This window comes from Apus apus, unplaced genomic scaffold (genome assembly GCF_020740795.1).
Source record: "Apus apus isolate bApuApu2 unplaced genomic scaffold, bApuApu2.pri.cur manual_scaffold_39_ctg1, whole genome shotgun sequence".
Classification (NCBI taxonomy): Eukaryota; Metazoa; Chordata; class Aves; order Apodiformes; family Apodidae; genus Apus; species Apus apus.
This window is the reverse complement of record NW_026248851.1, coordinates 214,431-237,956: the sequence shown is the minus strand read 5'-3', so window position 1 is coordinate 237,956 and position 23,526 is coordinate 214,431. Positions and strand designations below refer to the sequence as shown.

Here is a 23,526-nt window from a genome sequence, read left to right as displayed (position 1 = left end):
GGACAAAGTACAGGAATGTAAACAGAGGCCAGATGACCACCCCAGTGATTCCTGGGGAAGACTAACACAAGCTTTGTTAAAATATGGAGGGATGAGCCTTCAAAATCCTAACAAAGCATCATTGGCTGTCAGTGTATTTGTGGATCAGGCAGGCCCAGACATCTAGAAAAGTGCAGTCAGACGAGCTCAGATGTGGGGCTGCTGAAGTCAGCACAGCCTGTGTGGATAAAAACAAAGGGGGGTGCTCCCCAGCAGGAAAACACTGTCCCCTCTGTCCTGGGTTAGTGGCCAGGGTGAACCACAAGCCAGAGGGCAGAACTGCTCTCTGTTACCCTCCCGAGAGAAGAGAAAAGGACAATAAGGAAGAGAGACTGAAAGGCTGGAAATTCAAACTGCAACAGGTTTACTGCAACAGGGAAAGGAGAGTCACACAGACAGATCTAGAAACTTCATACAGGTATATACAGAACAGATCTTAACGATCACAGGAGCAGGGGGTGATGGTCCCTTGTGGCAAGGCTGCCTCAGGAGAGGGGTCCATGGCTCTTCACAGCATCCATATTTGTAGAATGCAACTCCATTGGAAGAAGCTCCAGGATGGGCAGTTTCAAGTCCAGCAGAGGCTGGGGAGAAAAGAGACAAGATTCCTGGTGTTACTTTGGCAGCTGACAGGGGCAAATAGGTCCCTGGAAAAACATGAGGGGCAACTGGAGAGGCTACAATCCAGAAGGAGATTCAAGAACCCCCAAGGAAACATCACAAGGAAAGGGCTGGGAACAAACATTTTTTCCCACATTTGCTTGTCAGCTCAAAACGCTCACGGATGCAATGCAACAGCTTTGTGTGCACTCAGACCGTGGAAAGAGCCCTGGAGCTGGAGCTGAACACTCTGGATGGTTAAAAGCATCCAGGAACAGAAGGAAAGTGTCTCAGGGGTTGCCTGCTCTGAACCAGCACCAGTCCCTGCCAAGCGGGGACTCTGGAGGAACAACCATGGAACAGGGGCAGCTGCTCTGGGGACACCTGGCCTCAGATCACAGCAGGTTCGATGCTGTGTGTTACAAGCCTTCGACTCCATGAAGTTTGCCTGAACACTCTTTTGTCACTGATTCTTCTCTCTTGACTCAGAACAGGCTGCACTGCATGAGCTACAAACACCAGCCATGACTGAGAGACAGCAGAAATCAAGAGCAAACAGCAGAGAGTGTGTCTGTCATGGGCTGGTGCTGAAAGCAACCATGGTCATGGGAGGAGAAGTGATGGCTGGAGTCTAGAAAAATCTGTCCCAGGACTCCTTTCATGTTTGTGACTGAGGACTAACTCTAGTGAAAGATGCCTTCAGCCTCAGCCAAGCGTACCTGTTTGCAGGAAACGGGGCATTTTTCTTTGCCCTGGCTTCTTCTTCAGGCAACTGCAAAACACGCTGCACAATATTTTGTGAGCAGGACGTTTTCACCGTTGAGGCTGACCTGGAAACTGAGCAGAAAAACCCTGTGCTGAGCCTGGGCAGTTGACAACTTTCAAGCCATGGTTTCCAAGAGCTGGGAGTGCTCATCTTTTCCCTTACAAACACCCCTGATAATGACAACTTACCTCTGCACCAGGACACCTCTCCAGCAGGACACCTCTCCAGCAGGACATCTCTCCAGCAGGACACCTCTCTGGGATCAGCAGGTGCCCCAGGGCTGTGTCCCCTCCCTGGCCCTCCCTGCCCCCTGGGGTGACAAGCTTTGCAGAGCCCCGGCATGTGGCAGGGGGTCTGTGTGCCCCGGGAGCCACAGCCTGAGCCTGGACACCCCTGGATCTGCCCCTGCCCAGCCCAGGGATTTCCCTTCAGTTCATCCTTGTGGATTAAGGGAGTGGAACATCTCCCTTATGAGGAAAGGCTGAGGGAGCTGGGTCTCTTTAGTTTGGAGAAAAGGAGACTGAGAGGTGACCTCATCAATGTTTACAAATATGTAAAGGGTGAGTGTCAAGACGATGGAGTTAAGCTTTTTTCAGTGAAGACCAGTGATAGGACAAGGGGTAATGGATACAAGTTGGAGCATAGGAGGTTTAAGATGAATATCAGGAAAAATTTTTTTACTGTAAGAGTGACAGAGCACTGGAACAGGCTGCCCAGAGAGGTTGTGGAGTCTCCTTCGCTGGAGACATTCAAAACCCGCCTGGACGCCTTCCTGTGTGATGTGCTCTAGGTGACCCTGCTCTGGCAGGGGGGTTGGACTAGATGATCTTTCAAGGTCCCTTCCAACCCCTAGGATTCTATGATTCTATGATTCTATGATTCATTTCTCACCTCTCTTGAGTTTCTCTCACTGTGAATTTTAATTCTAATCAGAAGAAAAGTCTCTATTTAACAGCCATGTTGCGGTTTTTATTCAAGTTATATTGTTATTGTATATGTTTTGTTATTATATTTCATTATGCTACATTTTATTATTTATGTTATATGCTGTATAACTGCACTTGTGCACCATCACTTTTTACACTGTTTTGCTTTTTAAGTGCCTTAAAATGCTATTAAAATACATTGTATTTTTTAAAGTTATACTTGTGTCGCAAGCCGGTACCGGGGGGCTACCGGCTGTCAGGATACTTTTGCGACTCCCCCTCTCAATGTGGAGGGATTTGTGAATGAGCCCGAGGGTCACACGCGGCGCTGCCTCTCACAGAGGAACGGCCACCGCGGGGCCGTATTTCCGGGTGGTAGCTAGAAAGCCCCCCCCCCAACCCACCACGCTCAGAGATTGCCTCTAAAGCCAAGATTTACTCCACAAACTAATAGGTTTATTAAGGGTTAACACAAACCGAGGGATGATGTTCGGGGACAATACAGGTGTGAATGGCTACCAGGGATATCAATATGTATGTAATGAGCAAGTGTCCTTTAGGGAGGCAATGCAAAGGTGCTTTTAAGGGAGAGGATTAAGGATCAAAGGGAGGAGGGAGGAGGGAAGGAAACCCGACGCCGGTCCTCCTTAAGAGGTCGCGCTGTGTGTGCAAGTATGAGGAAAGGAATATGTGTGTGTGGGTATGTGTGTGTGTGTGTGTGTGAGGTGATGTTACCCTCCGGCGGCTTGTCCAGCGTCGGTCGGTGGCCGGAAGGCAGGACGGCAGGTCCGTGGTGTCGGAGGGGCAGCCTCTCGGCAGCGGGTGCAGCTCCCGTCGGTTTCCTCTCCAGTAGCAGCAACACGGGGAGGGGGCTCCGGCCCCGACCCCGGGGCTCGGGACCCCGGCACGCTCGGCGCTGAGGCTCAGGCTGGACCCGGGGCAGGCAGGCAGGCAGGGTCCCAGCACCAGTGTCCGCAGCAGGGGGGTGTCCCAGGCAGGAAGCGTCCGAACGGGCCTCAGGGAGGAGGGAAGGGCCCACCTGCTGCCCTCGCCACCTTTTGTACCCCCTGACCCACCTGTCCAGTCAGTGTCACTGTCCAGAGCCAATGAGCATCCGTGAGCCCCACTTTAAGGCGGTGACTGCCAGGGGCACAGGATGGCTTGTTGTCCATCCTTTCTGTCCCGGGCCACATCTGTTGTTTTGGGTTCAGTTGTCCTTGAGAAGCAAGTCTGGTTTAGTTCGTTAGCTGGGGATAATCAGGAGAGGCCTTTGCTGGCTTAAAAGACATTTTGTTTAGACTTATGTGGGGAAGAAAAGGACAGTTTCCCACAACTTGTCTTGTGTATGTTTTGTTACTGTTGTATTTCATTATGCTACATTTTGTTATTTATATGTTGTATAACTGCACTCATGCACCATCACTTCCTACACTTTCATTTTTTAAGTGCCTTAATACACAATTAAACATTAACAACATTATAAAACACCTTTTGTCATTTTATAATTGCATTTCTGTAATCCCTTTTAAAACTGCATTTGTGTAACATGACTGCTAAAAAAGAGACTTTTTTTCTGATTAGAATTAAAATTCACAGTGAAAGAAACTCAAGAGAGGTGAGAAAAGGATGAACTGAAGGGAAATCCCTGGGCTGGGAAGGGGCAGATCCAGGGGTGCCCAGGCCCAGGCTGTGGCTCCCAGGGCACACAGACCCCCTGCCACGTGCCAGGGCTCTGCAGAGCTTGTCACCCCAGGGGGCAGGGAGGGCCAGGGAGGGGGACACAGCCCTGGGGCACCTGCTGATCCTGGAGAGGTGTCCTGGTGGAGAAGTGTCCTGGTGCAGAGGTGTCCTGCTGGAGAGGTGTCCTGGTGCAGAGGTGTCTCGCTGGAGAGGTGTCCCGCTGGAGAGGAGTCCCTTCCTTCTTCAGAAATGACTGAAGAATCCCGGTTCCTTCAATTAAACAGAGAATAGACAATTAATATTATTGTCATATTAAACTTCTAAGTCTAGAAAAATCTGTCCCAGGGCTCCTTTCATGTTTGTGACTGAGGAGTAACTCTAGTGAAAGATGCCTCAGCCAAGTCTGCGGGAAATGGGGCACTTTTCCTTGCCCTGGCTTATTCTTCAGGCAACTGCAAAACACGCTGCACAATATTTTGTGAGCAAGAAGTTTTCACAGTCAAGGCTAAACTGGAAACTGAGCAGAAAAACCCTGTGCTGAGCATGGGCAGTTGACAGTTTTCAAGCCATGATTTCTAAGAGCTGGGAGCACTCACCTTTTCCCTTACAAACACCCCTGACATCATGGCCCATTACCTCAGCCAAGGTCTTCAGAGAATACTTCATCCTGCACAACCTAGAACTAAACACAGAATAGACAATATTATCCTCATAGTAAACTTCTAAAACAAGCTTTAAATCCACACTCAAATGTGATAACATCTAAACATCTCATCCCAAATGGAGACACCTGGCTTTGGGGGTTGATTTGAATGAAGAGAAGCTCTTGGCCAGCCAGGCTGTAGCTCTCCCTGCTGAGCCACATCAACTGCAGCACAAACCCACCCGCAACTCACCAGCTGCACTAGAACCAAAGCACAGAGAAGTCACTGCAGGGAAGGTCTGGCCAAAGTCTGTCACCAAATGCACGAGCAGAATGTCAGCTACATGCTGACACACATACACATGCCTTCCCTAAGGACCAATTCCATGGAGGCTTCTGCAGCTCCCTGAGAGAGGAGGTGCCACAGCAGCTGCTGCAGGACTGACAGACACCATGGGACAGAAAAAAGGACGAGCCAATATTTTCTCCACCTTAAGATGGAAAACTAGAAAAGACCCTACAGGTGATGCCAAGAGTTTTCTTGATGGTTATTGCAAATACCAGGACACACATATACCAAAATCTAAGAACAGACACAACTCTTTCTTGTGACCTTTGCACTTAGAAGAGACTGCAACAGCAGCAGCTTCTACACAGCAGGTGCTGTGGGTTTGACTGTGTAACCCACATCAGCTGGTCACACAAAAAGAGCACTTCTTCCTTTCTCCCCTAGAAGGTGCTTCTTGCTGCCAATGCCATTCTTCTCACTGACAACTCTGACTTCAAAGTCTCTGTAAGAAGCCATCAGATGGGCAGGAAGATGCTGAAGGGCTTGGAGGACATGAGCTCCGTGCAGAGGCTGAGAGAGCTGGGACTGCTTCTTTCCTGGAGCAGAGAAAGCCCAGGGAGACCTCACCTCTGTCTAGAAATCCCTGGGGGAAGGGGCCAGGGGGTAGAGAAGATGGAGCCAGACACTTCTCAGTGGTGCCAAGGAAAAGAATTCCAAGAGGAATAGGTGCCAATCAGAACAGAGAACATTTCAGTTTCACATCAGCACTTTTTTGATTTGTTAGTTTTAAAACTGTAAGCAGGGTCAAACTCTGGAACATGCTGCCCAGAAAAGGCTGGGGAGTGTCCATCCTTGGAGATGCAGAAACCCTGGCTGGACATAACCCTGAGCAACCTGCCCTGGATGACCCTCCTTTGAGCAGGACTGGACTAGATGATCTTCAGAGGCCCATTCCACCCTCACGCATGGCAGGAGGCTCTGAGTTTTGTACAGAATGCCTGGGGGAACAATCATTGATTGGATGGCAAAGGGCAGGCTCATCTGGCAACACAGGACAAGAAAAGAACCAGATCCCTGTGCAATGTACTCAAGAGGCCAGAGACAGCAAGAGCCTCAGGAGGGGAAGCTCTCTGCAGAGCCTCACCAGAGGAGCAGAGCAGGCAGGAACTCCAAGGCCCAAAGAAGGGGGCCATAAAGCAGCAGAGGGGAAGGGAGGGAAGGGGCCTCTCTCCAGGACTAAAGGGACAGCTGCCACCAAATTCACCAGCTCCTCCAAGAGAACCACCCCGTGGCGCTTTGTTGGAACAGTCTGTGCCTGCACAGCTACAATAGGGGAACACTGAGAACAATGGAAAGAGCTGGAAGAACAATGGGAAAGGATCCCCCAAACCTCTCGTTGTTTTCAAGTAGCTGCAAGCAGCAGCAAAACCAGAGGGAGAAGAGAACCCCACCATGGGAAATGAGACACAGGGAGCTGAAAACAAAAGCAGGAAATGTAATGCCTAGCCCAAAGAAGACCCCAACACAGGACCAATCCGCAGCCAAGCACTAGTAGCTGAGGTGTAAAAAGAAGCCATGGTCCCTAGTTTCTGGAGCCTTCACACTGACCAGAAGGTCCTCAGAACATGCTCCAGGACACGTGCAAACGTGCAGAGGGTCTTCTAAAAGAATGTAGTTACACAGATCATTATTTAGATTTAGACACAAGCACAGCACTAACACAGCAGCACCCCCAGAGGAAATACTAACAAGTGACAACCACAACCCAAGTGTGTCACAGGGACCACAGACACAGGCCAGAAAGGCACTTGCCTGCAAACATGGACTGCCTTCCTGCACTTGCCTCACTTCTTGCCCCTCTCGTTGATGCTGCTCTATTTGTCTGGGGCTGAACTTGTCAGACTCCAAACGATGCTCACTGTCACTCACCTCTTCTTGCAGCTGCTGCTGGCTCTTCCCCAGCTGTTGCTGGCTCCCACACTTGCTGGGTAACTCTTTCTGTGATTCCCCAGTTTCTGCTTCTGTGCACCCGACTTTCTGCGACTTTTTCTTCAGGCACTGAAAAAGCGGATAGTCCTGCAGACAGCAAAAACAAAGAGGAACTCAGAGGGATCTCAAATTAATCCACTCGCCAAAAATCGGTCACAGCTCGGTCAAGGACTGTGTTCTGGTTTGAGCCAGGATGAAGCCAATTTTCCTTTTATTGAGTTTTTATTTCTTTTCCCCTTCAGGAAGCGTTCTTTTAACTAGCAGCAGAGTGTTCCAACCAGCACTGACAACAGTGCAAGGTTTCTCTACCTGCTGGGGCTTCAAGGTGGCACCTTCACTCTGCCAGCTCAGACGCTACAGGGAGATCTCTGATCCCCCCGGAGGAGGCTGAGTTAGACAGACAGCAAAACTGGCCAGAGATCTTCCATTCCAGAGAGCTACGTGAGCTCAGGGGAAGCACAGAGATCACAAAAGACAACTTCTTTCCTGCTTCTTCTTCCCTTCCCCTCCACCCATGGCCGGCGTCCGGGGAGGACTCCGTCCCTCCCTCCCCTGGACCCCCAGGCTCCAGCTCTCCTGACCCTCATCACCCTCCGCTTTCTCCAGCAGTTCCGGGATTTTATGGGACTGTTCCCAGCTCAGGAGATGCTGTGGGAGTTGCTGGGGTGGGGGGAGGAGAGAGGCTTTTGCCAGTCTCTGAACGTATTTGTATGTAATTGTGTATCTTTCTTTTATCATTGATGTTGAATTAACGCTGTGTAGTTGAGTTTTCAATGCAGCCAGGTCTCTGTCTTTTCCTCTCTCTCCCTCCCTACCCGGGTGGCAGGGGAAGGGGGTCGAGAGCACTGTTGAGGACCAATCCACAGCCAAGCAGTGGTAGTTGAGGTGTGAGAAGAAGCCACATTACCTACCTTCTGGAGTCTTCACAAGGACCAGAAGGTGCTCAGAACACGCTCCACGACACGTGCAAACGTGCAGTGGGTCTTCTAAAAAAATGTAGCTACGCAGATCATGATTTAGATGTCAGGGTTTTTTTGGAATCTGAGCACTCTTGGAAATGTGTCCAACCCTCACAACCACAAGACTTCCCCCCTGCCATGTGCAGCTGTGGAGGGTCTGAGTGATCAGCAGTTGATTGGGCATATCAGACCAGGCAGTCTTGAAGTTCAAATGAGACGTCACTTCAGGCTCAGAAGCACAACCCTACTGAGGACACTCTGAGCAGTGGCTGAGAACAGTATTTCAAAGTGCTCACCTTAGCAGCAAAGGTGTAGATCCTCCTTCCTACTCGAATGCTTCTCACTGAACTTGGCTTTCTGCTCAGTGCCTCGTAGGTGCCAGGCCTGCCCGGTTCACTTGGACGCTGAACTGGGCTCGCAGCCAGCAGCTTCTCCTGGAGCAGAGGACACACTGTCAACCCACCTTGGGAAGCTCTAGGCTCAGGGGCCTGCAGGCACATCACACACACAACAGCCCCTCACCCAGCATCACCCTTCTCCCCCTGACCTGCGGGAAAGACACAAGCACAGCACTAACACAGCAGCACCCCCAGAAGAAATACTAACAAGTGACAACCACAACCCAAGCGTGTCATAGGGACCACAGACACAGGCCAGAAAGGCACTTGCCTGCAAACATGGACTGCCTTCCTGCACTTGTCTCACTTCTTGCCCCTCTCGTTGATGCTGCTCTATTTGTCTGGGGCTGAACTTGTCGGCCTCCAAACGATGCCCAGTGTCACTCACCTCTTCTTGCAGCTGCTGTTCACTCTTCTCCAGCTGTTCCTGGTTTCCACGCTCGCTGGAGAACTCTTCTTGTGACACCCCAACTTCTGCTTCTGTCCCCGTGTCTTTCTTGGATTCTGTCTGCAGAGGCTGAGAAAGCTGATCCACCTGCAGACAGCAAAATAAAAGAGGAACTCAGAGGGATCTCAAATTAGTCCACTGGTGAAAAATCAGTCATGGACTGGAGTGTGAGAGTCGATGGCTACAAGCTCTTCAGGAGGGACAGAAAGGGAAGGAGAGGGGGTGGAGTGGCCTTGTGTGTTAGAGAATGCTATGAGAGCTTGGACATCAAGAATAGTCATGACGAGCTTGAGAGTGTTTGGATGAGGTTTAGGGCCAACAAAGCTGGTCTCGCTCCGTGAGTCTGCTATAGACCTCCCACCCAAAGAAGTGAGGTGGATGATGCTTTCTATAAGCAGTTGGGAGAAATCTCCCAGTCACTTGCCATGAGGTTCCTGGAATGTGTGGAGGATAACGTCCTCACACAGCTGGTAAGTGAGCCCACCAGGGAAGGTGCCCTCCTGGACTTGCTTCTTGTGAACAGGGAAGATCTTGTGGGGGAAGTAAAGGCTGGAGGCCCTCTAGAGCACAGTGATCATGAAATGACTGGTTTTGATCCTTGGAGAAACAAGGAGAGGGGTCAGTAAAACTGCCACCTTAGACTTCTGGAGGGCAAACTTTGACCTGTTCAGAAGACTGACTGACAAAGTCCCTTGGGAGGTGCCTTGAAGGATAAAGGAGGCCAAGAAGGCTGGACATAATTCCAGAAAGAAGCCTTAAAGGCACAGGAGCAGGCTGTCCCCGTGTGCCCAAAAACCAGGAAGCGGGGTAGGAGACCAGCCTGGCCAAATAGCGACCTTTGCCTGGACCTTAAGAACAAAAAGAGACTCTATGACCTTTTGAAGAGGGGACAGGTCACTAATGAAGTCTATAAAGGTGAAGTGAACCTGTGCAGGGTGAAAATCAGGAGAGCCAAAGCACAGCTAGAGCTCAAACTAGCTACAGCTCTTAGGGATCATAAAAAATGTTTCTGTAAGCTCATTAACCACAAAAGTAGGATTAGAGAAAATCTCCACCCTTTCTTGGATGCAGAGGGAATCTTCGCAACAAAGGATGAGGAAAAGGCTGAGGTGCTCAACACCTACTTTGCCTCAGCCTTTAGCCGTGGAACTAGCTGTTCCATGGGTACCCAGCCACATGAGCTAGGAGACAGGGAGGGGATGCAGAACAAGGTCATCACAATGAAAGAGGAAGTGGTCAGAGACCTACGACACCACTTAGACGCACACAAGTCCATGGGACAGGATGGGTTACATCCAAGGGTGCTGAAAGAGTTGGCAGATGAGATGGCCAAGCCACTTTCCATTACTTACCTGAAGTCCTGGCTAACTGAGGAAGTCCCAAGGGACTGGAGGGTGGCAAACGTAACATCCATCTATAAGAAAGGCAGAAAGGAGGATCCGGGAAACTATAGACCTGTCAGTCTGACCTCGGTACCAGGGAAGGTCATGGAGCAGATCATCTTGAGTGTCATTAGAAGACATAGAGTGGACAACCAGGGGATCAGGCCCTGTCAGCAGGGGTTAATGAAAGGCAGGTCCTGCCTGACGAACCTGATCACCTTCTCTGACATGACAAACCAACTAATGGAGGAGGGAATGCTGTGGATATTGTCCATCTGGACCTCCAAAAAGCATCTGACACTGTTCCCCATAGAACTCTCATTAAAAAATGGGCTGCTCGTGGCCTGGATGAGCAAACGATCTGTTGGCCCAAGCACTGGCTGGACGGCTGGGCCCAGAGAGTGGTGGTCACTGGAGTCCAATCCAGCTGGGGCCGGTCACAAGTGCTGCTCCTCAGGGCTCAGTTTCTGTTTAACATCTTTATGGATGATCTTGAGAAGGACATAGAGGGTATCATCAGTGAGTTTGCAGATGACACCAAGCTAGGCAGGAGTGTTGATCTGCATGAGGATAGGGAGGCTCTGCAGAGAGACTTGGATAGATTGGATCGTTGGCTAATGTTAATGGTCTGGGCTTCAACAAGGTCAAGTGCTGGGCCCTGCACTTGGGCCACAGCAACCCCAGGCAACACTCCAGGCTTGGGGAAGTGTGGCTGGAAAGTGTCTGGCAGAAAAGCACATGGGGGTTTTAATATACAAGTGGCTGAATATGAGCCAGCAGTGTGTCCAGGTGGCCAAGAAGGCCAATGGCATCCTGCCTTGTCTTAGAAATAGTGTGACCAGCAGAAGGAGAGAGGTGATTGTCCCCCTGTCTTCAGCACTGGTGAGGCCACACCTGGAGTACTGTGTCCAGTCTGGGGCACCTCAATTTAAGAGAGATATCAAGGTGCTGGAGTGAGGACAGAGGAGGGCAACAAAGCTGGTGAAGGGCCTAGAGAATCAATCTGATGAAGAACACTTGAAGGAGCTGGGAATGTTTAGTCTGAGGAAGAGGAGGCTGAGAGGAGACCTCATCAGTCTCTACAGCTACCTGAAAGGTCATTGGAGAGAGGCTGGTGCTGCTCTCTTTTCACAGGTCATTAGCAACAGAACAAGAAGGAACGGCTTCAAGCTGCAACAGGGCAGGTTTAGACTGGACATTAGGAGACATTTTTTCACAGAAAGAGTGGTCAGACACTGGAACAGGCTGCCCAGGGAGGTGGCTGAGTCACCAGCCCTGCATGTCTTTAAGGTTGTTTGGATGTGGTGTTGGTGGATATGGTTTAGGGGACATCTTTGTAGAGCAGGGATGATGGTTGGACTCGGTGACCCAAAGGGTCTTTTCCAGCCTGAATGGTTCTATGATTCTATGATTCTGAATTCCCTACAATTTACTGGGAATGGATATTTTGCAAGGAAAAGTGTGGAGAGATGATCAAGGTAATTAGTGGAATGTTGGTACACCCACTCTACAAGTTAGGCTACTGCAGAGCGCTCCTCATCTTCCACAGGGTAAAATCACCAATATCAAACAATACCCGCTGTCATTAGCAGCTGAAGAAGGCATATCAGAAGTCATAGAAGATTTGAAAACAAAAGGTATGGTTATAGGTCACTCGCCCTATAATTCTCCAATCTGGCCGGAGAGGAAACCAAACTGGAAATGGCGCTTGACCGTAGATTTCCGGAAACTAAATGCCAATACAGCTCCACTAACTGCTCCTCTGCCTGATATGGCAGAGTTCATTGGTGAAGTCCAAGAAGCAGCACATCCTATCATGGCTGTTCTAGATACTAAAGCTATGTTTTTATGGTACCCACCAAGGAACAAGACAGGCAAACATGGACTGCCTTCCTGCACTTGTCTCACTTCTTGCCCCTCTCGTTGATGCTGCTCTATTTGTCTGGGGCTGAACTTGTCGGCCTCCAAACGATGCCCAGTGTCACTCACCTCTTCTTGCAGCTGCTGTTCACTCTTCCCCAGCTGTTCCTGGTTTCCACACTCTCTGGAGAACTCTTCTTGTGACACCCCAGCTTCTGCTTCTGTCCCCGTGTCTTTCTTGGATTCTGTCTGCAGAGGCTGAGAAAGCTGATCCATCTGCAGACAGCAAAAAAAAAAGAGGAACTCAGAGGGATCTCAAATTAGTCCCCTGGTGAAAAATCGGTCACAGGCTGGTCACTGAGATTGTGCTTATCATCTGCTGCCTCAGTGTGAAGGTGAAACCAGGCTGTTCCCTTCAAACAAGAACAGCTTCCATTGTCTTCCAGTCTCCTCTCTCATCTGGCAAGCACAGATCTCCCCCCTGCCCACAACTTGTAGCAGGACGCTCCATCGCTCAATATGCCTGCCTCAGTTCCCTTTTATGTTTCAACTGCTTTTTGTCTCTCATTTTTGCAGGCCAGGGCCTGGAATGGAAAGATTCCTGTGAGAAGGGAAAAGGCTCAGCAAACTCTGAGCTGGCAACAACCTGGAAAGGTATCAACAAAGACCAAGTGGATGTGCATAACACCAGCTGCTCTCCAGGGCTGAAGAACGCAGAGCTCAGCCCAGCCACAACGAGGCCCGAGATGGAGATCAAGTGATCACGAACAGGTAAACAACAGAGTTTGCTTGGTGAGAACTGGGCCTTCATGAATTTTTTCCACTGTTTTGCTTTGATTCTCCAATGAGAGATGCTGGGGGTATGGCTCATGCTTAAATGACAGCAGTCAGCCCACTTTATTCTATAAAAGCCTGGCCCCATTTCTGATCAAAGAGATCTCCGTACACTTTCCCTGGGAAGCTGCTGGACCTTCTCTCCTCCAGCGGGGACGCCTGCCCCAGAGACTGATTCTCAGGAGCTGTGGTCCCAACAAGGACACCCGGCTGTGGCCTGACATGGCTCACAAATATTACTCACTCACTGTCTTCACTACTAACCTTAAGTCATCTTCATTCTTAAGTTTAGGACTGTAAGATCCTTTCAAGATGATGGTTGGTATTTTAAGCCTAGTATGGTATTTGATAATAAGAAAGCTGCCAGCAGCTTAGTGGTTAACCTTTGTTGTTTCATTTAATTGTAAGTAGAAAATTCACTCCTATTAAACCCTTTGCATCCTAACTGCACTGTTGTTCTTATCTCCCACCTCCTCTATATTTATACTGTACTCATGTTTCTTGTCCACAATAATTAAAACCCCCACCATGAGATGCAATAAGTATCGATGACTGCAAATACGCATTGTCTGTCATCCATCCTGTCTGGGACATCATCCCAGATGGAGACACCTGGCTTTGGGGGTTGATTTGAAGGAAGAGAAGCTCTTGGCCAGCCAGGCTGTAGCTCTCCCTGCCGAGCCACATCAACCACAGCACAAACCCACCTGCAACTCACCAGCTTCTTCAGCAATGGCTGAGAGCAGTATTTCAACAGTGCTCACCTTAGCAGTACAGGTGTAGACCCTGCCATTGATCTGGAAGCTTCTCACTGAACTTGGCTTCCTGCTCAGTGCCTCGTGGCTGCCAGGAATGTCCGGTTCAGTTGGATGCTGAACTGGGCTCGCAGCCAACAACTTCTCCTGGAGCAGAGGACAAACTGTCAACCCACCTTGGGAAGCTCTGGGCTCAGGGGCCTGCAGGCACATCACACACACAACAGCCCCTCACCCAGCATCACCCTTCTCCCTCTGCTCTGCGGGAAAGACACAAGCACAGCACTAACACAGCAGTACCCCCAGAAGAAATACTAACAAGTGACAACCACAACCCAAGCGTGTCACAGGGACCACAGACACAGGCCAGAAAGGCACTTGCCTGCAAACACGGACTGCCTTCCTGCACTTGTCTCACTTCTTGCCCCTCTCTTTGATGCTGTTCTACTTGGCTGGGACTGAACTTGTCAGACTCCAAACGATGCCCAGTGTCACTCACCTCTTCTTGCAGCTGCTGTTCACTCTTCCCCAGCTGTTCCTGGTTTCCACACTCTTTGGAGAACTCTTCTTGTGACACCTCAACTTCTGCTTCTGTCCCCGTGTCTTTCTTGGATTCTGTCTGCAGAGGCTGAGAAACCTGATCCACCTGCAGACAGCAAAATAAAAGAGGAACTCAGAGGGATCTCAAATTAGTCCACTGGTGAAAAATCGGTCACAGGTTGGTCATTGAGACTGTGCTTATCATCTGCTGCCTCAGTGTGAAGGTGAAACCACAACATTCAAAGTGCCCCCAGGCTCAGCAGCTCACAAGGAGGGAGGTTTAGGAGCAGCTCACCCAGGCAGAGGCTTGCAGGTCTCTCCAAAGGCCTTCACTCCTATTGCTCTGCTGCTGGACTGTGGCCTCTAACCTGGCATTTTCCATCTGAAGGCTTAAAAAGAAATACAGGGCTTATTACAGGAATCCACCAGAGCACCCGTTCTTCAAGAACAGCAGGGAATAAACAAACAAAAGCATCTTCACAATCATGTGTTCACTTGCTGCGATGCAACAAAGCCATCCTGTGGTTTTCACACCACCCCAGGAAGCCATGGGCACCTTGGGTCACTGTGCTCTTCTCTTACCGCTGCACTCGTTCTTCCAGCTCTTTTATTATTCCGTCTGTTCCAGAAGATGCCAGCAGCAGGTCTTGCAGTTTCTGGAAAGAAGCTCTTAGCTCTCCTTCCTCCTCATCCCAGGCAACCCTCAGCCCACCAACACAACATGCAGACTGCCAATGCCAGTCTGCCAAGTCCTGCACCTGTGAAATCACAGCAAGAACCCACAGCAGTCAGGGGAGCTTTTCTCTAGAGGAGCCAACTGCTGCTCAAGAACCCCAGTGCTGCCCGTGTCTGCACCCCCAGAGCTGTCCTCATTTCCAGGACATTCACACCTTCACTTCTACCAGCAAATGAACACAAACTGGGCTCCTTCATCATCTTGTAGACTGGTCTCTTCCACCCCACTCATCTCCTCTAGCCTGGCTCTAAGCACCAACACCGACCCTCCCATCCTTTCAGGGGCTCCTGACACTCTCTGCATCCACTTGTTTGCTCCTCCACTGAAAACAGGAATTTAAAAGTTCTCCTCAAGTGACTTTACAGTCCCCTCATAAGGAGACTGAGGTGATTTCTATTTCAGAACTCTGAGGCCTCTGTACTTCAGCTCTGGTAAGAACACAGCAAGAGGTGAATGGAGTTCAATCCATTTGGCTGCTGGTGACCAGTGGTGTCCCCAGGGCTCAGTGTTGGGGCCAGTTCTTTTTAAGAACTTTACCAACAATCTGTGTTCAGCCTGGAGAAAAGAAGGTTCAGGGGAGACCTTCCTGCTTTCTACAACGAACTGAGAGCAAGGGGGGCGTTGGTCTCTCCTCCCAAGTAACAAGCCACGAAGTGGCCACAAGTTGTTACAGGGGAGGTTTAGACTGGATATTGGGAACAATGTTTTCACCCAGAGGGTTGTCAGGCACTGGAACCAGCAGCCAAGTAGATGTGGAGCTGAGGGACATGATTTACTGGTGGCCTTGGCAGTGCTGGGGTAAAGCTGGACTTGATCTTAAGGGTCTTTTCCAACCAACCCAATCCTGTGCTTCTGTGTTCCATGGGGGGGGCCAAGGGGAAGCACAGCCAGCACAAAGAAGCCCAAATGCAGCAGACCAGGATTTCTCCTCTTCTTCAGAAATCAGACAACCTGCTTGGCCAAACCAAACTCCAGACACATCAGTTGATCCTGCAGAGCTCCTGAGCAAGTCCAACCCTCTGACCAAGTAAGGACATCGTGCCCTCATGCCAAAGACAGGGACACTCAGTTTATAAAACAGGGCAATTCATTCACACATCATCCAATCTAGCCTGTTGAAGTTTCCTCTAGGACAACACTATGTACCTTGCTTTTAACCTCTTCCAATTCCTCTTGCAAGCCCAGATTCCTTTTCCTCAACTCCCTGCAGCAGCACTTGGTCTCTTCCAGCAAAGCTTCTGACTTGGATTGTCTTTCAAGAGCACCAGCAAGCACCATGCCCTAAGGAAACAGTGACATGAGCATGAAGAAAGTTGTAAGAACATGAAATGTGCCTTTCCTGTAACTTTTTTGATGATACAATGAGGCCTGTCTTGGGACTGAACTCAGAAGGTATGACATTGGGCCTGCCATCTGCAGGCACTTGCACAGGTGATCAGCTCTCTCCATCTTTCTCAGCTGAGCACCTCCAAACTCTCAGCAGCTGCTCATCAGGGTTTCTGTTTCCTAACAGAAAAAAGGCTCAGGTTTTACTCTTCTCAAACAATACACAAGCACACACTGGAATCGTGTGGGTTTTTCTGACAAAACCCAGAGAAATCTCTTGTGATGTAGGAGCCATAGTTTGGTTACAGATACTGCTCTGATGTCTAAAGCCAGGACTTTGTATTAGATCCTTCTTGGTTCTGTTTCTCCATTATAAAACTATCATTACATGAATACATATATCTGAAAGCTCTTTTGAGATACACTCCCCACCAGCCTCCTCAGCTCCTGCTGCCTTCTCAACAGAGCCTGCAGCCTTGCTGTCCCCAGGGACTCAGACCATCCAGCTCCTCACTCTTCTCTCCTTAGCCAGGCCCTTGTCTCCCTCTGCAGGAACTCCTCCTTCCAGAAGCTGAAGGAGCACCTCAGCAGCCACCAGCTCTCCCAGCCTCTCCATTCTCTCTCACCAGCTCATGGCCCAGCTACTCCCACCTTCCAACAGGCTTCAGGTCTCTGCTCTGCCTGTTCAAATCAAGCCTGTCCCTCCTCCATGGTGCCTGGCTGTGGGGTGGAAATCGTTTGCTCCACCCTCGAGGTGTTCCAGAAGACTCCAGCCCTGTCCTGGATGCCCAGCACAAACAGGGTGCCTGCCTTATTCCCCTCATCAACACCCTCTCAAAAGGACCCTCTTCAAACACTCACTAACATGGCCAAACAAGCACATGTTTTGCAGAGGCAGGGAAAGCATCAGAGAGGTCCCCAGAAGTCAACATTCTGTGCATGATCTTTCTCTTACAAAGAGGAAGACCAGGGGGGTTGATTCAAACAGATCAGCATGTCACAGACAAATCTCCCTCCTCACCTGAAGATGCATTTTGCACAGGAAAAAAATGCCCTTGCCTGCCTTGTTTCTCCACACAGCACAAGGGGAAAAACACTGCTCCCAATGGAAGCAAACCAGCTGGAAACCAAACAGCAGAGCAGCAAACACCCAACATCATGGCAAGGATTTTATCCCATCCTAAGAGGACTGGATCCAACTTGACTTCAGACTGTAACACCACCTCCATCTCCAGGACTCCCTGCTTAGTTCTTGACCTCAGTGTGTAACACGATTTACCCATGCAGACTCTAATTCAAAACCTTTGGGGTTACATACCTGCACCCCAGAGTTCTCCACAGCTTCACTGATGTCTTTTTGTTCAGCTGGTGCTGATGTGTGACAGGTAGATCCTGAGTGCTCAGCTACAGTGGAAAAAACTACATGTTTATAACCAACATGACTTCATGCTGCTTATTTACACCTACAGTGCATCTTGAATACTGCTGAGAAAAATCTGAATACAAAATAACACACCCCCCTCAATTTGAGAGCTGCAGGAGAGAAAACTAGCATCACACAGATTTCATGTGCATCTGTGTGAATTCTTTTCCTCTGAGGCATTTTACTTCTTCATGTAAATAAGTGCTGAATATCACTATAAGTGGCCGCAAATAAATCATTCCTGTCTCGTAGAAGTCCCTGATCTCTCTCTCTGATGAACAAAAGGCAAGAAAAGCTGCTTTCCTGCTCTGCCAATGCCTGTGAGGATTCACAGGCGAGGGACAAATCTGCTGTCTCAGAAGACAAGCACCATCTTAGTTCATTTACTGTGCATTAATATTCACGGAGGAAGAATCTGGATCCATATTTACTAACACATTTCTCTCACCAGTGTTGTCTTGTGAAGTTGTCTTCTGGGCTTCTGGGTTGCCACCATAAAGTGATCCCCCAGTTCTTTCTTGGAGGCTTTTCTTTGGTGATTTAGGACCTTCCATTCTAGAACCATCATCTTCAAGCACAAGAAAAGGAAAAATACCTGTGAATAAAAGGAGTTACTCATTGAAGTTGCAAGTGGCATGTTTCCAGACTAATGCACTGGAGAGGAGCTGTCTGGGAATGGCTGGAAAAGGAGCCAGGCAAGGGATGGGCAGGATGGAGGAAGGACTTGACCAGGGACAAAGGCTTAGCAGGGGATTCATCTCTTCATTTCACAATATGGCTTATTTGTTCCTCAGGTGACTAAGTGCTGTGCTTAAAAACTTACTTTTCTCACTTCATACAGAAAAAACCACAACCCCACAAATCCTACTTTCATAAATCATTATATCATTACATCTTTTCCAGATAGCTTATTGTGTGTCCTGCGCTGCTGGAAAGCATCCATTAACAGTCTCAAGTTTGGCTTCTGCTGCTTCTGGAAAGAAAGATGAAAAAAACAACAATACTTTTTTTAAAAGCAGCAACAACAACAAATACTTTGTGCCCATCAAATCCTGAACAGTAAATCCATTCAGGCTGTCCTTTTAATAGTGCTCAGCTGCTGGCTCCATCCTGCACTTCTAACTACACCAACACTCCTCACACACCCAACTCAGTGGGTGCTGCACCCCAAAACACTCTGCAGGCACTGCTGCAGATTGTGTCCAAAACTATCTTTACATGCATCACAGTGCTACAAATCTGTTTCCATGCTTTCGAATACTTAGTAGCATCCAGCTGTCTGTAAGATTGCAGTTTCACAAAGCTCACTTGCAGATGTGCACAAGTCACTGTTCAGATCCCCAGACTTCATGCATCAGTTAGTCCCTGCACGTCCACTCACCAAAAGATCCCTACATTTCCCTAGCAGGCAAAAAAATGCATCCTGTCTATTTCAATAAATGCAAGACAATGAAATCATGTTGGAACTAAAGATGCTGGCACCTCCAGCCTTGCAGAGTGGCTGGAACCGCCACATTCAAGTTCCTCATCCCTGCAGAACCCCAGAGCCGTGCAACAGGTGCTCCAGACACCACTGCTCAAGTTGGAGATTCTGCAGAACCTTGGTAACAGCAGCAGGGCTGAGAGCCTGCAGGTCACAACAAGGACACTGCCCTAGCATTCCAAAGAGGGAAAACCTGCAGCCTGAGATGACAGCAAGCACAGAATGCCATCTCACAGAAGAGGAGCCAACCCACTGGAGGCACTCGTCCACAGAGCGCTCCTGAGGAGCCTGACGACGAGGGAAGGAGAAGCAGCTGATGAAGGATTTCAGTAGATCTTGATCAATAAATGCCCTTTTCCTGTCTCTCTTAGGGTTTATCCCCAATAAGAACAGTAACAAGCTCTGCAGAAGAACAGAATAGATTCTAAGAACACCACAGAGACTTTTAGGCTCTGCCAATCTCACACAAAGGAACAAGAGGAAACCAAACAAGGTGGTTGTTTATCTCGTCACCTCTTGCTCTTTTGCCCCACACCACGAATCTGCTGCAGGCTCTGCCCCAGCTACAGGGCTGGGGGGAAACACTCACAACAGAAGAAAGACCGGCAGGCCAGAGGCTGCTGCTGAGGAGAAAACAGCATCAGCTGCAGCTGCAGCTTCTTCCAACCCCAGAGAAAACTTGCCTGCAAATCCTTTCTTTTTAAAGGACATGTTTCCTGTAAAGGCACCTACCTTGGGGCTAAAATCCAGCTCTTCTTCGGAACTACTCCAACTGTCATCATTCCCCTCTTCCTCAGAGCTTCTGGAAAAGCCAAGCACAATATGAGTTCTGTGTCTCTCCAATTATCCCTCAAGTCAGCGTGAGGTATTTTGAAAGTCTCACCTGATTGAGCCTCCTCCACACCAGTCATCTGTTGCTGTTCAGACATGAAACGACATGTTGACATTAGATGTGGCAGGCTAAAAACTAACTAGAACAAGAAACATTTCACAGGGACAACTCTACAGCTCATAACAATGAAACTTTGGGCAGCCAATTCAACACAAGCCAGCAGGAATGAAGGCATCTCCAAGACAAACCACCTCAAGAAAAGGCCACAGGGACTCTCCTCCTGAGCTCCCCCACATTAAGGATCCTACCATCTCTGTCACAGCAGGTGCCCCCAACATGAAGCCAGCAGGTTCTGCCCAGTGAAGAGTGCCAGGTGCTGTGCAGTCCTGGCCACCATACACAGAAGCTTCTCCTGTGCTCTTCTGCTCTGCATCTTCTGCCAGTTGTTTCCCAAGACTATGTAGAGAAAGAGAGGAAATGTGTTTGGTAAAGACAGCCACCTACCTGCACGTACCATTGAGCAGAACAGTTCACAGCCACTTCTTACCCATCCTACACATATTCATACACACTCGGCAACTCCCAAGTACTGATGAAGGCTGATGCACACAGAGCCTGTTGCAGAGCTGCTCCCTTAGAGCACACCTTAGAGAAACAACACCCACAGCTACAAAGCTGTGCTGAAGAGGAATGAAGCTGTTCAGGATTTTCACAAGAGGGATCTGATCAGTTGCATCTCCTCTGAAACAAAAGGCTGGCACTGCCTGGGCGCTGCAGGGGAAGGCAGTAAGGAACATGGTGCTGGGCTGGGGAGAGGGTTCACAGGCATTTCAGTTTGCCAAGCTCCACCTCTGGCTACAGACACATTCTAGACTGTATATTGGGCAGATGTGAGCTTAGCCACAAAGCTGGAGAGGTAACAGGGAATCCTGGGTAGAAATTTCCTCCACTTCCAAATGAACACAAGACATAGGAACAATACACACCAGAAGGCAGCACTAAGCACAGCTTCAAGACAGCTCGAAACCCACCCTTAAACCTTGGTGCTCTCACCAAAATATTCAAAAGCCACACTGACAACTGACAACTTAGTCTCATGATCAAGTTACACATTTACCTGGAGTATCCCTGCAGAACAGCAACATCCCCAGCTGTGCTCCCAGCAGCATCTTTCTGGGAAACATCAGCCCCGAACTCAAGAAGAACTCTCACCAAATCAAGCTGCCCACCAGAGGCAGCAATCATAAGTGGGGTTCTGAAAGATCCAAAATAGGAAATAGATCATTTGACACAGGCACGCTGATTATTTGCATTCTTGCTTGCCCTCAGAAAAACTGTTTCCCCCATTACTTTAAAAGGAAGGAAAGAAAGAGCAGTTTCCATTAAAAGCAACAACAAAGGGGGAGAGGGAATCCAAACCAGTTCCATGTTCAGACAAAGCTTCCACACACACAACACTGAAGCACACCCTGTGCTGCTGGGCATGAGGCCTTGCTGCTGAGCTCCTGCCAGAGCTCCTGCCAGACAGGGCCTCCTTGCAGTCCTCAATGTGGAAAGCATCGTGAGGGCCCAGAGCAGCCAAGGGCAGAGCTGCTTCCCAAGGCACACGGAAACAGCTCCTCTGGGTCTGCCTCCCTGCTCTTTTTCAGAGCTCACTCCCACGCCTCCAAGCAATCCAACCTCAAGAGCACTAAAAGGACCCATTCTGAGAAACCCTCACCTTTCACTCAGATCTCGAGCCTGCACATCAGCTCCTATTTTCAGGAGAACCTCTGCCATCTCTTTGTGATGTTCAGAGACAGCCAGGATCAGTGGGGTACATCCCTCCTGAAAGGACACAGAAAGTCATCAAGTTCAAATTCAAGTGAAAAGAAACCCCAAACTTCAAGAAAAACTTGAATGCAACTTTCTGAAAGAGCTTCCTTCACAAATATAAACATTTACCTTATTCTCTGCATCAATATCTGCATCATGCTCCAGTAACAGCAACACCATGTCTACGTTATGAGACAGGACAGCCAGGTGGAGGGCGGTGTTGCCGTCAGCATCCTGGAGATCTGGGTTAGCCCCATGCTCCAGCAGAACAGCCACACACTCTTCCTGCTGGCTCTGCACTGCCTGGGAACAACACACACGCAAGGGAAAGTCTTCCAAAGCTGACCTTGCACTGTCCCAGCTCACCCAGCTTCTCAGCACTGGGGAAGAAGAGCATCTGCAACCATGAGCTCACCTTTGCTGTCCCACCCCGATTACAACGGGCACGTTTCTGCACAGGCCTGTGCACAGAATCCTGCCAGACACCCCTCCATTCCTGCACAGGCCACGAGCCCCTCTCCAAGAGCAGGACACATGCCACATACCTTCATCAGGGGCGATCTCCTCCAGTTGTCAGAGAGGTCCACCTGGCAGTCCTGTCTCACTAGGAATCTCACCACATCCGCATGGCCGTTGGCACAGGCGAGATGCAGAGGTGTCCTGGAAGGGAAACACAGGAGCTGAACAGAGACTGCCAAAGGACCAAAGCTGTGTCCCCACCCAGCCCTGGGCACCCTGCCCAGACCCTGCTGCTGCTGCCATCCTGCACTCATCCCCCCCAGGCCAGAAGAGAACTGCTGATGCCTCAGCAGCTGCACGACAGCCCTGCAGGGAGACCCAGGGCCAAGGGGCAGGGCAGGGGCAGCACTTCCCACCGCACCTGAGCCCACCCAGCAGCTGCCAGCAATGGAAAACTCTCCAGTTTCCCCTCCCAGCTGACAGGGAAAGTCTTGCTTTCCAAGCAACCGCCTTCAACAGGAGCCCCCACAAGCCCTCAGGGGGGTGATGCCAGCTGGCCCCCAACAGCTGCCGGGGGGCTGGTGGCCCCGGGCTAGCACTGCCCTGGCTCCCTGGGCTCCGTGTCCCAGCACAGCCCTTGTGCTGCAGCCAGGGCTGCCGGGGCCTCATGGAGCTTGGCTCAGGCCCTGCTGCAGCCCCTCCTGCCAGCAGCAGCCCAGCTGTCCCCTCAGCCCCACAGCCCCTCACCGCTTCTCCTGGTCGCGGCTGTCGATGCCCAGCACCCTCAGCCCCCAGCGCCAGCGCCTCAGCCAGGCCAGGTCGCCGCGGGCAGCCGCGCGGTGCAGCCTGCTCATGGCTGTCCTCTGCAGCTGGCGGGCACTGGCGGCACTGGCGGCACTGGCGGGGGCAGCGCGGGGCTGCCCAGCAGCGCGGCCAGAGGGCGAACGCTGCCGCTTCTTCCTCCAGAGCCCCATCAGCCGCTGCTGCGGGGCGGGAGCAGCAGGAGGCACCGGCGGGCTCTGCCGGGCCCGGGGCGAGGCCGAGGGAGGGAAAGGACCGAGCCGAGCGGCACGGAGAGCAGGGGCAAGCGAGGCCGGAGCCGAGGAGGAGCAGGAGCAGCAGCAGAAGCGCAGTCCAGGCAGCTCGCAGGGACGCACCGACCGACACTCCCGCAACCGGAGCTGCTGCAGCCGCGGCCAGAGCAACGGCGACAGCGCGAGCCCCAACGGCGACAGCGCCAGGGGCGTCACGGAGCGCGGGCCGGGGCGCCCAGCTCGGGGGGGTCCGGGCCCCGCTCGGAAGGGGCCGCCGGGCGCTCCCGGGCGGACGGGCCGGAGATGCGGG

At 50.5% G+C, this 23,526-nt stretch overlaps 1 protein-coding gene across 1 annotated transcript; it reads right to left on the bottom strand.

Annotated features, from left to right (window-relative positions):
- Positions 1–524: 524 nt before the first annotated feature.
- On the bottom strand, positions 525–23,036 carry LOC127396251 (ankyrin repeat domain-containing protein 18A-like). The gene is made up of 13 exons (XM_051643872.1): positions 22,930–23,036; positions 22,269–22,383; positions 21,853–22,026; positions 21,629–21,735; positions 21,026–21,163; positions 19,809–19,878; positions 15,991–16,125; positions 14,691–14,866; positions 14,404–14,497; positions 8,678–8,824; positions 8,188–8,325; positions 6,873–7,019; positions 525–623 (listed from the first exon to the last, which is right to left on the bottom strand). The coding sequence occupies exons 1-13, from the start codon at positions 23,034–23,036 to the stop codon at positions 525–527; spliced, it is 1,647 nt and encodes a 548-aa protein (XP_051499832.1).
- Between the last annotated feature and the right edge of the window lie 490 nt (positions 23,037–23,526).

Coding starts and splice junctions, on each gene's coding strand:
- LOC127396251 (XM_051643872.1), bottom strand. CDS start 23,036: ATGAGCAGGCTGCACCGCGCGGCTGCCCGCGGCGACCTGGCCTGGCTG. Junction 8,326..8,677: donor AACAGCAGCTGCAAGAAGAG/GTGAGTGACACT, acceptor CCTCTGCTCCAG/GAGAAGCTGCTGGCTGCGAG. Junction 624..6,872: donor AGCAGCAGCTGCAAGAAGAG/GTGAGTGACAGT, acceptor TTTTCTCCCCAG/CCTCTGCTGGACTTGAAACT.